The sequence below is a fragment of the Zeus faber genome (genome assembly GCF_960531495.2).
Source record: "Zeus faber genome assembly, chromosome: 18".
Lineage (NCBI taxonomy): Eukaryota > Metazoa > Chordata > Actinopteri > Zeiformes > Zeidae > Zeus > Zeus faber.
The window spans coordinates 10314438-10330941 of NC_137210.1; the positions used below are offsets into that span (position 1 = coordinate 10314438).

At 41.9% G+C, this 16504-nt stretch overlaps 1 protein-coding gene across 1 annotated transcript in view; it reads right to left on the reverse strand.

Moving 5' to 3' along the window:
- Window positions 1-14025, reverse strand: part of f5 (coagulation factor V) — a gene marked incomplete at both ends in the record, with an annotated part of 14096 nt that extends 71 nt beyond the window's left edge. The window contains 27 exons of the mRNA XM_080019546.1: window positions 1-76; window positions 213-395; window positions 3036-3187; window positions 3301-3445; window positions 3552-3707; window positions 3868-3953; window positions 4107-4178; window positions 4283-4399; window positions 4508-4687; window positions 4825-5041; window positions 5126-5362; window positions 5445-5613; window positions 5747-6482; window positions 6975-7079; window positions 8208-8822; window positions 9031-9243; window positions 9380-9527; window positions 9641-9846; window positions 9982-10078; window positions 10169-10349; window positions 10797-10962; window positions 11110-11331; window positions 11498-11659; window positions 11838-12050; window positions 12561-12683; window positions 13243-13325; window positions 13862-14025. The exon at window positions 1-76 is cut by the window's left edge and continues 71 nt beyond it. Coding sequence (XP_079875672.1) covers window positions 1-76; window positions 213-395; window positions 3036-3187; window positions 3301-3445; window positions 3552-3707; window positions 3868-3953; window positions 4107-4178; window positions 4283-4399; window positions 4508-4687; window positions 4825-5041; window positions 5126-5362; window positions 5445-5613; window positions 5747-6482; window positions 6975-7079; window positions 8208-8822; window positions 9031-9243; window positions 9380-9527; window positions 9641-9846; window positions 9982-10078; window positions 10169-10349; window positions 10797-10962; window positions 11110-11331; window positions 11498-11659; window positions 11838-12050; window positions 12561-12683; window positions 13243-13325; window positions 13862-14025 — 5224 coding nt within the window. The remainder of the gene's footprint in view (window positions 77-212; window positions 396-3035; window positions 3188-3300; window positions 3446-3551; window positions 3708-3867; window positions 3954-4106; window positions 4179-4282; window positions 4400-4507; window positions 4688-4824; window positions 5042-5125; window positions 5363-5444; window positions 5614-5746; window positions 6483-6974; window positions 7080-8207; window positions 8823-9030; window positions 9244-9379; window positions 9528-9640; window positions 9847-9981; window positions 10079-10168; window positions 10350-10796; window positions 10963-11109; window positions 11332-11497; window positions 11660-11837; window positions 12051-12560; window positions 12684-13242; window positions 13326-13861) is intronic.
- Window positions 14026-16504: the final 2479 nt, after the last annotated feature.

Sequence of the window (16504 nt, forward strand, 5' to 3'; positions counted from 1 at the left end):
GGATGAAGCGGGAGAAGATGGGAGGGTAGATGTAGTTTTTAACGTGGCTGTTGTTATCCGTGTTCCCTTTAAACGTCTGCATGGGACAAAAGAAAACAACATTATGATTATTATGCAACAGTACTTTTACTGTATTGTTACAGTTAAAAATTGCTTGTAGGAAGTGCACTTCTCCAAACTACATCTCTGATCGGGGCATGGCACCGACGGACCTTTGACATGTAGTCTTCATCGTCTGTGTAGTGGTTCCAGTGTTTCCCGTTGTCACTGTACTGCAGGGCGTAGCTGATGACATACATCTCCGTGCCCAGAGATTTGGCCCCCTGCATAACAATGCCTGTGATCTTCTTCACTTGGGGAAATTCCACTTGCAGCCACTGGTTCATATCATTATACTGAGGAGACAGACGGTCAGGGAGATATGAGATGTGTTGTTTGCAGGGCTTGCTCCATGCTCCAATATTTTTTTCATATAAAACTTTGGGACTTTGGGCCTTTGACACCTACTCTGGCCAAATAAACAAGCACGTATCAAGAAACACGAACCCTCTAATTTAATCATGTCAGCAAGTGGTTTTCATAATGTTTTTAATTTAAAACATATACCAAGGTGCAAAATTGCAAAGAAATCTTTAAATTTAGCAACACACGGGGTCCAGTTAAGTCATGTGAGGTACATATTATAGGTTTCGTAGGCATGTCGGTGAAGCATGACCACCTGGATACCTGGGTCAAATTTGGCTGGTCTAATAATAATAATAATAATTTCAAAACAATTGTATAATATAATATAGAATATTGAATATAATTATACATATTATTATACATATTATGATTATTATTATTATCATTATTATTATTATTATTATTATTATTATTATTATTATTATTATTATTATTAATAATAATAATAATGTAATTGTTTTTATTATTATTGTTGTGATTATTATTATTGTTGTGATTATTATTATTGTTATTTTTATTAAGGGTCCTGCGGGCTATAACTTATTGTTATTGTATTGTATTATTATTGTTATCTGGAAAACCAACTTCGGCATAACACACAAACATGTCGTGCTTGAACTGGGCTGTCACAAAGACCTCCTGGTTGAAGTTTCATCCAAATCGATCCACATACGGAGTAGATATCAGTAAAATAACAACCAAAAATTTTGCGATTTTAAGACCACGACCATCTGGAAGACATACTTTGACGTAAGCTAGAAACACAGTCATGGTGTCGGTTAATATAATCCAACTAAAAAACTGAAGTCAACTTTCCTTAGGAAATATGTAAATTATACTGCTATCGTAAAGCAATGTAAATACGTCATAATTGATGTATATGACACACAACATCTACCGTCACAGAAGCTCCGGATGTACTCCAATGCAGCAAGGTAAGTTATAACAACTGCAACATATAGTTTCAAATAAAAAGTCAAATACTTTTCTTAGTAATAAACGTCATTTATAAACATTGTCCTATAACTACACTTAACAACCTATAATGAAAAGCCAGAAAGTGTTTGTGATCTTGAGTCATTATTCCATACTATTTCTAATAACAAATTAATGTGAAGTGGCATAAATGTTATCTGCATTACGATATTAACAAGTAATCTATTAAACAGGATTTAACAATTTTACATTACTAACATATGAAAATTACAATAAAGTATTAATGACAAAAAACATGTAGTTATATATTATTTAAATTAAATGTATTTATTGTAATTGTTATGAAAAGTAAGATGCCGAAAAATTGCCAAAAATCGAAGACAATAAATAAGCCATTGTCCGAAAATCCAGTCGTCAAGGTCAGTGACAATGTAAAAAAAAAAAAGTACTGAAGAAAAATCTGATGAAATAAACATTAATGAAAATACTTTCAATGTAAGTGTTGATTACCCATACGTCTCGGTGTTAAGAGGTTCATTTCACCAGGATGATTTACAATTTGGAGACTCCAGAAATAAGCAATGAGCAGCTATGGATTTAACAGCAATTCTGAAGAACAAAATTTTGAATGTTTGCACATGGACACAAAATGACCTAGATGTTGTTTTGATGAAAGGAAATAATCTGTATCAGGATATGAAAAGGTCTGGGGGAATAAATCATAGTGTTCCAGGAAGAGATTATATTGCAATTACAGAATTGCAATTGTTTGATACAACATTTGAAATAACGTATGCAATCCATTTCCTGGCTGTATTGGTGTAAATCATTGACTCTGCGTTGGATAATATCGCTATGCCAATCGATAGAGCACATCTCTGGTAATACATGCAGAATTATCAAAAAGGGTCGTGGTATGCAATTGTAGATCCACACGCAATTTGTCTATTACTAATTTATTTAATTTTATTAAGATTTTAATAAAATGTATTGATTATTTGACATGGGATCTTTATAAACATGTTATTTCTTTACCTATTTTGTCCAGCTCTTTTGGAATATGGAACTGTTTAATAAAACAATTATCTGACATGTTTTGTCATTTGTTGTGCTAATTTACTAATTAATCTGTTTTGCACTTACAAACTTTATCTAAAAAATAAACCTAGCAACTTTGAACAACTATTTATAACTGACGACTCATTAAACTAAAACTGTTTCATATGTAATGCCAAAAACGTTAGATTAATGAAATTACATGGATGTAATTACATTCGATTTACGTGTCCAGGTCAGACAGAAGGTCAGTTAGAAAGTTTCAGTTATGTGACATCATAAACAGATGTTATATAAGTTTCAGTTTTTGTTTTTTTTCCTCTGCGTGCTCATTCACATTCAGAGCGTTGTGCAGTTTAGACCACATACTAGTTGCTCTGTGAGACGAGCTACCAGGAGACGACAGACTGGGGGAGCCAATGTGGTATTCAATGTAAACTCTGAAAATTGTGCTGCATTTGAGAGAACCTAGAAAACTTTAAAACCTACCTAACACAACTAAACTGGACCCCGTGTATTGCTGCCTGCAACTATATTTATAATTGACTATTATATATATAAAAATATTTTTTTTTTACCATAGCTTGCCACGCGTTGACAGTTCCTTGGTTGTTTAAGCGTGCCAGGGAAGGTTTCCAGAGTCTAGAGAACCAGCCGGAGGCAGTGGAGCTGGCGGTGATGTGATGATCCTCTATCAGCATGCTCTCCATTCCCAGAGGCACAGAGCAACCTGCAGGAGGAAGTCACACCAGATGCCTTACCTTAAAAACGACCAACAAGCTTGCCTGTTCACATGTTTACATTAATATATGCAGTAGACAATACACACATGCCGCCTCTTACCATCCAGTTCACAGCCGTAGAAGTCCATGCGGACTGTGGCCTTGTTGTACCAGTTGAGTGGATGAAGTCTGATGAACCGTCCAATCAGAGGAGGGAAGAATATGTTGTCCTTTTTATCATAGATGTCCTGGTTCCCGGGGAATATCTAGAGAGACAAGGTGAGCAAACAGTGAATTTCTCTTCTAGGTCGAAGCTCAACACTGTTGTGGCATTGGGGTTTTTTGTGGCTACGTGCAACCTTTCCCCCCGACCTTCCTGAACTGCTTGTCGTCGCCCTTGTAGAAGATCCACTTCTTGCGGTCTGTGCTGTAGGAGATGGTGTAGTTGGTCACAAATTGGGACTGGAACATCTGTTTGGCTCCCTGGGTGGTAACCTGGCTGATCACCACTGGACGCAGGAAGTCCACCTGGGGTCAGGATATAAGCTATAAGAACACACACACACACACACTCATACACTCACACACACACACACACACACACACACACACACACACACACACACACACACACACACACACACACACACACACACACACACACACACACACACACACACACACGTACCTGAATCCAACTATTCTTCTTCTCTGTACTCCATGCATTGTATTTACCATGGTTGTTCAGTCTGGCCAAATGCGGTTCCCAGTACCCTTCAGATGCAAGAAAAAACCATAACCATAATACAATCATGTGTAGAAATGATTATAATTATGTACAGCTACTGAAAATATCAATGCCTATAATTTGAGAATTTCATTGTGCTTCTTGTATGTGGGAAGAGGATAGGAACAGTGTGCTGGTACCTCTGGTGTTGATAGCTGTGATCTGGGTGTCTTGCACACTGCCTGACTCTAGTCCAAGAGGATGGGAACATTCTGAGGAAAAGTATGATGTAAAAAACTGAACAACATACACAAAAGTCAGCAGATAAAAGCATTTGTAAAGCTGTACTCCAAATGTGGCAAACTATTTTTCACACCATTGTCTAGGACAAGGAAAAGTGTCTGCATGCCCTTCTGCTGGATTGAGCCCACTTGTGTCTCCAGCTGCCAAAGGCCAGGCTTGGATGGCAACATCTCCAGAGTAGCGAAGCCACCTGCGAGGAAACGTAACCCGATTAATTCTATTTGTTCTACTTTGAAGCACCTCGACATCTCACTGCCACTACTTTCAAGGGGATTCATCATATGCGAGGAATAATGACCGGGTAGCAGTGGGTGGACGGCCTGCCGATAGCTCTTGGTCTGCTTGTGCAAGAAGGTCTGCCCGTGAAAGTGGACACTGTGGATGTCCTTAGGGGAGCCCATGTTGATCAGGTGCCAACGCGCAAGCTGATGAGTGTACATCCGCAGACCCTTCAGGCTGTAAATAATGCCGTTGATGGCTGTGGGACACAATATGAAGACATCTCATGTAGTCGCCAAAATTCTCAATGTTATCTTTTTGGTCACACAACTACATTTTATTTCTGTTGTTCATTTGCAGATAATGGTGGAAAAACAACATTAATGTTCCACTTACAGTGGAACTTGAGCTTTTCTCTGAAGTTGGGCATCATCTCTATGTGTCGGTTCTTCCTGATCATTTTCTCACGGTTTGCCTCAAAGTACCAGCTTTGAGATTCGTCAAAGGTCAAGAAAAGTAGCACAAACTCCCTCATATCAACCAGCTTTGTGTTCAGAGTGCCCTTCCGACACACCAGAAGCGGGCCAATCAGACCAGAGTGGATATCCTTCTCCTTGACAAAAGAGCAGTGATTGTTAGTAAGTATATACTGTGCATAAGTATGAATATATGTACGTCGCTATTTTACTATACATACAGGATTAACACCGGAATAGTAGGCCCAGGTGCGACAGTAGGACTCTCCTTCTACCGGTCCCACCCTCTCTGGGATCTTCCACAGGTATGTGAAGGTTGTGTTGGGTGGCACCTCGTTGTCATATTTATACCAGTACTTTGATTCATCCTCGTAAGACAGACCTTCAGCCTGCTTGGTGTAGGAAACCCCGTTTGGGTGAAGGGAGTATGGACGGCGGGCATTGTTCCTGAACACTACCTGCAAGTCAGAGGTTTACAGAGATAGTAATTTTTGTGGAAACTGAAAAAACGTTGAAAGCCTTGTTTCCTGTCCATCTTACCATAATACTCTGTTCAACTTCAGCCTTGATGACAGGTCCCAGTATGCCTAGGTGCTCCTCCATCTCTCCCCGGATGTCTGGGGTACTGAAGGTGCTGTCCAGGTAGCTGCGGAACACTGCCTTGGTGAACTTAGTCTCCCGGGTGCTTTGGAGAGACCTTTCCTGCCTCCTGTGGCAACAACACAGTGTTGATGTTTTCAAATGCTCATGTTTTCTTTTGTGGAAAAGTAGGATTCAGTCACCTTACATTAGTGTAAGGCAGTGTATTGATGGACCGCACATTATCCTTAATCTAATCTTACTTCTGTCCATAGCCAGCGTAGTCCCACTCCACTTCCTCTACAGATATGAAGTATGTCTTCACATTCTGTCCTGCCATCTTTAGGTAGTACTTGGTGGTCTCATCCAGGGTGAAGCTCTTGATGTCTTGTGTGTTGCTGTAAGGGTCTTTATAGGTCACATATTCATACTCATTGCCCTTGACTTCTGCCTCCATGTTCAGGTGCGGATCATCCCCGGGAACATAGAGTTCATAATTACTGAAGTCTGGCCGAGGGACACCAATGACCACCGGCATGTTGATTAGGTCCTCCTCACTCCTCATATTTTCCATGATGGGCCGTGCGCCCCGGGGAGAAAAGCCCGGGTTGATACCGCGTGGTGAGAAGGGCAGACCAGTCTTGGGCTGGGGCTTGTAATCCTTCCTCCTCTTAGTTATCATGCCCTGGCCCTTCTGTGGCCTTTGCCGGCGGTTCACCGTCCTTATCTTGGGTTTCTTTGTTGATCTTGGGGTTGGTTGAGGTGTGGGCCTCAGGGCCTCCTTTCCAATGTATTTGACCATCTCGTCAGGAATCTCCATGGGAACCGTTTGGTGTGTCCCCTCGTAGGTCCAGCTGTGCTCCGGTGGGTGCAAGGGGGTGGTTTTGATGGCGTGTGTGCTGTGGTTCTTTAAGAAAATGATAATTTCCTCATAGCTGTCCGAGTTGCTCAGCTCCTCAGAGCTACTATCTGGAACCATGTTGCTGGAAGTCATGTAACCTGAGGTTGTAGTCTTATTGGAGACACTTTCCAATGAAGATGTTTGGTTGAATTGGTCAAGGGATGCAGTCTCCATCTCTCTGGTGTTGGAGCTCAACCCCTCTTCTAAATGGGAACTTGATGTGTTTTTTACAGCCACAGTTTCAGTACAATTGCTTCCGTCATTTTGAAGTTTTAAGGTATCAAGAATGGATTTGGCTGGAGTTGTAATGTCTCCTGGAGAATAGGTTTGGTTGCCGTTCTTTTGTTCTTCCGTAGTCCTCAGTGAGCGATCCCCAGTGGTTGTGTTACTCCAGCCTTTCACCTCCAATTTAAAATCGGTAAGGTTGTAATTTTCTCTACTGCTGACAATGACACTGGAATTGCATGGCAATTGCTTAGTTACATTTTGTGACTCGTAAAAGTGATTTGTGCCATTACTTTTGAACCTCAGCGTTTCCTTTTTGGATGATACTGTGGCAGATACATTGCCCTCCAATAAGCCATGCTGACTTGTCAATAGGTTCATCTGTCTCTCGGGTCCCTTGTCAGGGACTGACTTCATGTTAGTGATGGTGTCTAGCAGCACTATATCATCTGTTGCATTGGAGGAAGAACCTTGAAGAGGTACAGAATAGGAGAAAATATCCTTGCTGGGTATCATCTCCTCTGACTCCTCCTGAATTATTTTTTTAGCAGTCTGGTTTACAATTCTCTGGGTGAGATTACTTCCCTCAGCCTCTGGGATGTAACTTGTATTTCCTGTTAAGGTTATACTTACATTAACAGCCACCATAGTGAGGTTGTCACCGTTAAACGGTACAGAAGCACTAACGGTTGCGGTCTCTGCTGTCTCCATCTCACTAGTGTAAGAGCTCAACCCCTCTACCAAACGGGAACGTGATGTATTATGTAAAGCCACGGTTTCAGTACAATTACTTCTGTCATTTTGAAGTTTTGAGGTATCGACACTGGAATTGGCTGAAGTTGTCATGTCTCCTGGGGAATAGGTTTGGTTGCCGTTCTTTTGTCCTTCAGCCTCTGGAATGTAACTTGTATTTCCTGTTAATGTTATACTTACATTAACAGCCACCATAGTGAGGTTGTCACCGTTAAACGGTACAGAAGCACTAACGGTTGCGGTCTCTGCTGTCTCCATCTCACTAGTGTAAGAGCTCAACCCCTCTACCAAACGGGAACGTGATGTATTATGTAAAGCCACGGTTTCTGTACAATTACTTCTGTCATTTTGAAGTTTTAAGGTATCGACACTGGAATTGGCTGAAGTTGTCATGTCTCCTGGGGAATAGGTTTGGTTGCCGTTCTTTTGTCCTTCAGCCTCTGGAATGTAACTTGTATTTCCTGTTAATGTTATACTTACATTAACAGCCACCATAGTGAGATTGTCACCATTAAACGGTACAGAAGCACTATGAATGGTTGCAGTCTCTGTTGTCTTGGGCACAGGCGTGATGTCAAGATGTGAAATATCGGTGCTGTTGTCATCCCTTAGTAACAGACTAGAGTTATGAACTTCTCTGATATTTTTCTGAGCCATAGATGAATTCCGAAAATAATTTGAGCCATCTGAAGGTGCGCTGATGTTCTGTGCCCACGTTGTATTTCCATCACTTATGTTTTGATTAAACAGAAAATTAGCTGTAAGGTTGATTCCATCATTTTCTCGCCAATCTGACAACAGGGTGTTATTAAATTGGCCCGACTCAGGCTCTGTAAGGTTGGCACTAATCCCAATATTTGTCGTCACAGTGGTGGAATCAGTTTTCGCATCTCCTCCGGGCACATCAGCATCAAAGTCGAGAAACGAGGGGTCCAACACCTCTTCTTCTGAGTCTGGGGATTGGTTCTTCAGAGACCTTAGACCCAGTTCATCCATATACATTTCTGTGAAATAATCCTTCTTCACTTCTTTCTTCTCTTTGACTGCATTCACTTCCTTCTCCTTCTCCATATCTGGCGTCACAGTGGTGGATTCGAAAGTGGAAATAGTTTTCTCATCTCCTCCAGGCACATCAACATCATAGTCGAGAAACGAGAGGTCCAACACCTCTACGTCTGAGTCTGGGGATTGGTTCTTCAGAGACCTTAGACCCAGTTCATCTATATACATTTCTGTGAAATAATCCGTCTTCGCTTCTTTCTTCTCTTTGACTGCATTCATTTCCTTCTCCTTCTCGATCTCAGCCAAGCTTGGAGGTTTCCACACGGAAAAATCTTTGCTTCCCTCCTCGTAGTCGTCGTATTCGTATTGGTAGTCACGGTAACACTCCACATCTTGGAACTTCACCCGCATGCCCTTAGTTGTCTCATGGGAGGTGAGGGACGAGAGAAGCCAGATACCTGATTTAAATGGAACAGAAAAAAGTAAAATGAATAATAATGATTTTTCAGTTTTGGTATGCTATATGCTTGAGTTTTATTGAGTCTAAATATTATTTTCGCAGAATTGGATGGTGCTATCTGATCCATTTCATGACTTGTGTTTTAAATAGCAATAATGTACTTATTTTAGATATATATTACAGCAATGGCTTAAAAACCGACTGACCGATGTTGTCCATGTTCATGGAGATAGTCTCTCCTGTCATGGGAAATAGGCTGAGAAAGTCCTCAGTGCGGTCGTTGAGCTCAAACAAATGGCCGTAGAAGGTGGCGGTCTGGATGTAGTCCTGTGCTCCGATGCTTGACACGTGCCACGTTGCTATCTCACCATAACAAAAGCCCAATGGATGACCACTCTCAAAGACATAGCCATTAACGGCTGAAAGGAGGAAAAATAAAATTAGATATTGGGATTATAATAACTGCTGCTTCAGTAATTATAATCCAAATATTGCATACTGTTTCTGGGACAATATCTTATCATTCATTATACAGTAGATTTTCGCGAAACTCACTGTGCATTATATTGGACTTCTGAAAGTCCGGGTCTCTCTTGTTAACTCTGGATGCGTCACAATAGGTGCGAATGTTCTCATCCAGGTACCAGCTCTTGTTCTCGTCGAACACGGCAAACACAGCATGCTGCTCTTTGTCTGCTTTCAGCTACAAAAATGTTGCACAAACCCAATAGAATGACGATTCACGCAATTGTGAGGCAAGTTACAGATTGTGCTGATGATATCGTTCTTAATGCACTGATTTTCATAGGCTAGTACCTGCACATTCCTGACATTGAGAGACTGACTCTTGCAGATGAGCAGAGGCCCTATCAGCCCCGAGGCGATGTCTCTCGGTGCGTCCACTGCGCTGTGGTACATATACGTCAGGCACCGGGAGTCGCCATCCAAGGGCTGGTCCTCTTCAACCACTTTCCACGTATAGGTGTGTGTCTGACCTGGTTGGACACCGTGAGTCTGGTTGCCTGAAAATGAATGGACATGCAGAAAACTCTCATAGGTGATAGCACTGCATGGGGCGGGATTGGAAACAACGTATGGACACTATAATATTGTACTATGTTATAAATCTCTCGGATAAGAAGATAGAGAGAGAATACCTCCTTCTGGGTAGTTCGCTCCCTCCTGTGATTTCTCTATTGTCAACCCATGTGGGTAGATGCTGTAGGGCCTGGAGGCCATGTTCTTAAAGACTACCTGTTAAAGTGAAAGGGAACATTTGATGGATCAGAGCCATTAAAATAACTGAGGAGAGTGGATACAAAGTAGCTGGGGTTGTTCTCATACCGTGATGACATCTCTGATCTGTGCTCTGATCACCGGGCCCAGGATGCCAATCTCCGCTTTCCTCTGCGGGTTCTCTGCCCTCACGGTGAACGTTTCGTCGGTGTACTGAGTGTAGACCGCCTTCTTGTACGAGCCGCCTATGCGCTGATTGCCCTGATTCAGGTATCGGAACTTGAAGTCCCTTAAAAAAATACGTTTAAGTGTTGGTGTCGTTTCACAAAATCCAAAGCACATTCACATTCACCTTCCAAGTCAGTATTTCTTAGTCGGAAACCTAAAGCTTAGCTGTGGAACTGTGTCAGAGAAGTTTAAACTTCCTGTTTGCACAGCTCCGTGGAATACTTGCAATTTTTAATTGGTCAAGAGTGGCTATCAGCGCTCAATTATTTATGAATAATGACTTGCGCCATCTTGTGACACTACAAAGAAACTACAATGGAAGACTTGAAGACATGAATGTGATATGCCCAATTGCACATTTCACTAACAGTAATTAGGCTATGTAGGGTCATATGTAGTGATGTTTTTTGTAGGTGTAGTTCACTATGGGATAGTTAGTTGCTGTTGTGGACCATTTTTGGCAGAAGCTCTTAAACTAGGCATAGAGAGCTTTAGAAGCGGTTATTACTCGTCAATGTGTGCTGGCATATTGGGAGCGTATTTCCAAGTCATCTCCTCAGCAGCAATGTAGTATGTCCACATCTTGCTGAGACTCTTCTCGTGATGGGTGAGGCTGCGGCTGGGCGCCTCGAAGCCTTTGCAGCTCCTCACGTCAACAAAGCCATGCATTCCAACTGTAATGTGGACAAGGTGGTTTTGAATATGACTGACAGTGCTGGCGTAAATAGCGTACCTACCAGGGAATAGATATCCAAATTCATTCAACTAAAGGGATTTATATTTTGATTTTGAACATTTGAATGAGTGCAGCGTGCACATACCTTCCATGTGCGTGGTGATGTGCGAGGACAGGAGCCAGCGGCCGGGGTGAACCGGGGTCATGCTGGCGGTTGTGGCGGTGCCGCTGATCAGGCCTATGGACGACCTCTTATGGCCTCCCTGCTCCAGCACCTGCCCGTTCATATGCACCGAGAACACCTCAGGCTCGGAGCTCATACCCACCAGATGCAGGCTCACGGATGCGTGGACACACATACTGACATCTGGAGAGAAAGAACGATAGTGAAGGTTACGGATTTGTGTGAATAGGGTACGCTTTCCCTTGGTGATTGGCTTCCTGACAAGCTCAATTCATCCACTGACAAGTCGCATAACTGAATAACCGGTTGATGATGTCATTGACTACATGCAGGTGACTGGCAGACTGACTAGGCAGGGATCCAAGTGCGTATCCATTGATGGTGTGTTTCATATGGTTGTCCGTGGAATCGCCTGTTGGTGCATACCAGCTTTGCCTCTCATCAAACACCCCAAAGAGGAAAACATACTCCTGCTGGAAGTGCACTTGGTCTCTTAACTCATTCAGGCTGCCTGGGGAGAGAGAGACAAAACGAGAGAAAAGGAGAGAGGGGGGTGGGGGGGGGGCAATGAGAAATATACCCTCAATTATATGGTCAAAATCTAACAAATTAATAAGACAATAGTGCCAACATTGGAAAAAAGTTTTAAAAGTAATACCCTTGCTGTAACAGATAAGCAGATTGGATACCTGGCTTGCAGATGAGCAGTGTGCCGATCAGCCCAGCATTGTAGTCCTGAACCACGTTTAGGTGGGAGATGTAGGTGTAGGTGAGGCAGGTGGGGTCGTCTTTCTGGGGAGTCACATCGGCCGTCATCTCCCAGTGGTAGGTGTGCTCGCCACCGGGTTGAACCACGTCGTCCTCTTTCTCCTTCAGAGACGTGTTGTCAAAGTACTGTGCTCCTGAGGAGAAGCCATGATGGTTCGACATTTGGTTTCTGGCAGATGATTTGGCTGGGAAACCCCCCCTCTCATGTCCCAAAAACGCTGACGATTTTTGATTATTTGCTTGGTTAATGAATTAATAAAGGACTTTGCTCTGTTTGAGTCATCACAAAAATGTTCTTGTACTTTCAAATTTCCTCTGCTCGGCTTAAGCCATTCATTAAATAGATCCGCAAGCACATAACTGTCTTTCTTGTTATTGCTTAACTATGTGGGGTTTCAGACGGTCGATGCTCTACAGCTCAGCAGGGCTTCCTGTTGGACTTCAGTACTGTCTGCTGCGTTAATCTAGCTCTCCTGGTTAATATTTCAGAAAAATCTAAACACAGCTGTCTGTGTATTGCCTAATGTTGTGTACTTAACAGAATGAATAACAACAAGAGCACCCAACCAGTAGCAGTTTCTCCTTAATGTTCTTATGGATAATATTGTCAGAACTATGTTTTACCAGCATTGACAGACACCCACCCTCTGACTTCTTCCCATAGGCGATCCCATGTGGGTGTATGCTGTAAGCTCTTTGCGCCATGTTTCTGAAGGTGACCACAATGGTCTCGCCCTCCTGGCCTCGCAGCGTCGGTCCCAGCAGACCTGCAAAAGAAACAGGTTTGAGTTTATATTTGTGGTCCACCCCACTGGTATGTGGACCTCCCACTGTGTTTTAACCCCCTGTGTCAGAGGCTGTTATTCGTAGAAGTTAATCCTTTTTAGTCCCTTATCATTTAGCAGCTTATTAGATGGCAATTAAGCACTGTATAACTCAGTCCTCAGTCAATTTAAAAGCAAATCCAGAGTGGGAGTACTTCACATGGTTATCTGGATTCCTCAAAATGTGACTTTATGTGGGCCAAATAATAGTTATTTAATTGTGATTTGCTCTAATAAAGTTGGAATCAAACATATCAAATGACATTCTTTCAAGCTGAGTGGATTGACATATATCTTAGAATCACAAACAAACTGAAATTGATTCAGCTGTATCTACACTAATCGGGCCGGAGTGGAGCCAAATCCAGGCCGCAGCCCACATCTTTGACACCCCTGGTCTAAGTCACCTCTATGTGGGAGGATATACGTAAAGAGGAGCACAATTTTTCTGGAGAACCCCAGACAGATGGTGGGCTGGTGTAAAACCCGACATGACATTTACCCAACCACGAGGGATGAGTCTTGGCCTGCTTGAAGTCTTTGTCATACTCCCTGAAGACCACTTTCTTATAGGTGGGACCAGACCTGGTAAAAGAGTGGAAAAATACAAACGGTGATACAACACTGGGCCTGATCACCACATCTCCATACATAATACATTAAGAATATACAGCAGAGGAGTTTCCTCATAAACTCTGAGCAAATTTTACACTCTTTTGGTCACACAACAATAATTGTAATCTCAATTCTAGTACAACATTTTAAACACTGGAACAAATACTGTCCCCATAATAAATGAATAATAATAAATTATTACCATATAATCAGTTTATAGCCACAAACAGAAAAACATATACCAACAGTTCACACATTAGGCTCATTCATAAGGATCATAAATATGATAATGTCATATGACTAAACAAAAGAGATTCCTTCAATTCATGACACAAAAATCCCACTATTAATTGCTTCAAAAACCCAGTTAAAGAGAAACTGTCAAATGAAAACTAATACATTTGGCATTCTATCCACAACAGCTTGTTAGTGAATGATACATTTATCTTGCAGATTTTTTTTTTGTTGTGAACTTTTCTGTCAAACTCCTCTGATTAGAGACCTACCCGTGTGCTTCTCTGTCTGAGTAGTTCCAGTCGATCTCCACAGCAGCAACATAGTAGTGTCGTTCCTTGGCTTGGTCCTGGCCGGCTGTGAAACGGACAAGTACGGTCAGAAGAACCAGGACACGCAAGACACTCTGAGCTCTGGCCCAGGGATGAAGCCTCATATCTGGGGTCTGATACTCCAGGTGAGAAGGATCTGTTCTTCAAGGCAGGGAACTGCAGTCTGACAGAGAGTCCCACTCTGTGCTTTATCAATGACACACACACCCCCACACACAAAATAGAGACAAGTTCAATCAGTATGTCCCAGGGCAATGAACTGTGTCTCAATGTGTTTGCTCTGTTTAATTGAAACCTTGTGTGAGTGTGTGTGTTTTTTTTAAGTGAGTCATCACCAGGGGGTGTGCCTTTTCCAGGCATCCATGTAATAGACCAGTTAAGATGACAATTAAATATTTTAATAATAAACAATCATGGCCTCAAAGTGTTTCAGGGTGTTTACACAATCTTGTTTTTCTCATCCACAGATGTCCCCTCGATCCATGTTATTTCACATGCTGTGCATCACACATTTTAGCTCGTACAAAACTCATGCCCCCCTTTAAATCCATATGAGGTCCTTGGAACCAAACCCTACACATCTCTGCGTCTGAGAACCGGGCAGTCGGGTTGTCTGAGAGGCTGGGCTGTGGGCTGGGGTTCCCTTCTCTTTCCACGTAACACTGGTAAAACATCAGTCGCCCCAGATAAACAAAGTGGTCGTTAAAAATGTTGTAATGACTGCGGACGGTCCCCGGGTGCATTACCAGCAGGCAAAGTTAGAAGGACACATATTTCATTTCATATTTCATTTCCGATGATGGATATAGAAAGACGTCACAAGTGGTTTGTCGCGATACAGAATGCTAGATATGAAGTTATATGAGAAGCCTTCTCAGACTCAAAGAGCTCTAGTTCCAAGGTAGTATAAGACAAGTGAATGGAGCCAGGGACGGGGAAACTCCAAATAACACCATATAGGTTTACGACGGTAAATCTAGATGGTCTATGATAATGTACAGTTATATCTTCTGTTGTACGGTTCAAAGGAGCATACATTTCATCTTGAAGCCACACTATTTGGAAAGGAATTGAGATTGCCCATTCATCTCTATGAGGCTCTCTAGGGGGCGTGGCCGAAGAGTATGTTAACTCAACATTAACTGTCACAGCTTCTGTGAAAACGGGTGGTATTCCCCTTTAAGTTTAAAGCCAAGCCATAGATTATTGAATGCAAAAAAATAACTATTGCTTGTATGTTCGTAAAAATCAGAACCAAAAAAGCACATAACACGACACATAATAATGCACAAAAACAATTTTTTCAGAAAGATCTGATTTCAATACAAACGTTAATCAGTTTCATATCTCTTTATTTGTGCAAACGAAAATAATTAGACAGTGGTTTATTTTTATTTTTAATGTCTTCACATTTATGTCAAACAAATCTTGCCATAAATGATATAAATGTAAATAAATACATTTGGTTCACCAAGGCTGGCATCAGTTACAATAAAAAAAACAAAAAACGTTTTTAATTAAGCAAAATTATTCATTGATTATTTATCAATAAAACAAAGCAAATATTAAAAAAAAAAATCTTGACATGTGGACGATTTCAAAATAAATGTAATAGGGTTTCTGGATGGATTTTACAAAAGGTGCAGTTGACATTGATATACTGCATCTTCTTATTTATTTATTTTTATTTTTTTAGCTAATGAAGATTTTATTTTACCTTGTTGCCAATCAAATATCTATTGGACAACAACCAAATATTCTTCCAGTTTATATCTCTAATAAACAGGTCCAAATAAGTGATAACATATTAGGGGAAGCATATTTGAAGTCGATGCAGGGGAAATGCCGCTGTGTTTACGCAGGAAACAACTCAGAGTTAAATATTGGGTGAATTTGAGAAGGCACGGAGATAATATCCCAAACAAAAGAGTGCTACGGACCTGCTGGGAAAGAGAGGGACAACTGAATTTGGCCCGCCACATGGTGATAATATTTGACCCACAAATAATTTCTTCAAATCACAACGCTTAATTCATCGACACTAACGTGCTTAATGTTTTCAAAACATAAAAGGGAATTAAATAGATCATAAGAGAGCTGTTTCCAACAGGATTACGAGGGAATTCACTATCTCTCCCATGTGGGGGAGAAAAAAAACAAAAACGACGCACAACGCAACCTGACCAGGGGCCCCCGGGTCATTTGAGTTTGAGAGCGCTGCCTTAAGTGTATACAGTTTCGGGTCGATTTGTATGTCGTTTGCTTGGCTTCCGAGTGGGTCGGACAAGCCAAACCCAACATGAATCTGATCTGCAGTGACGCAGCATCTGGCCCGTGCAGCCTGAATCCAGGTTCGTCACCAAGACCTGCGATTTGAGATAACGGGAATACGCTCGCGAGTAATGCGACGGGCCACCGTGGTTGCACTCGCCTGGGCCCCTGCGCACGTGGACATTATGGGCCACGAGAGAGTGGAGAGAGTTTCTTGAACATACGCGGACGTACTCAAGAATGACGCAGGGGCACGAAGCACCAACGAGCTGGCCAGATGTGTGGAGAACCCGGGATGACTGGAAACAACGA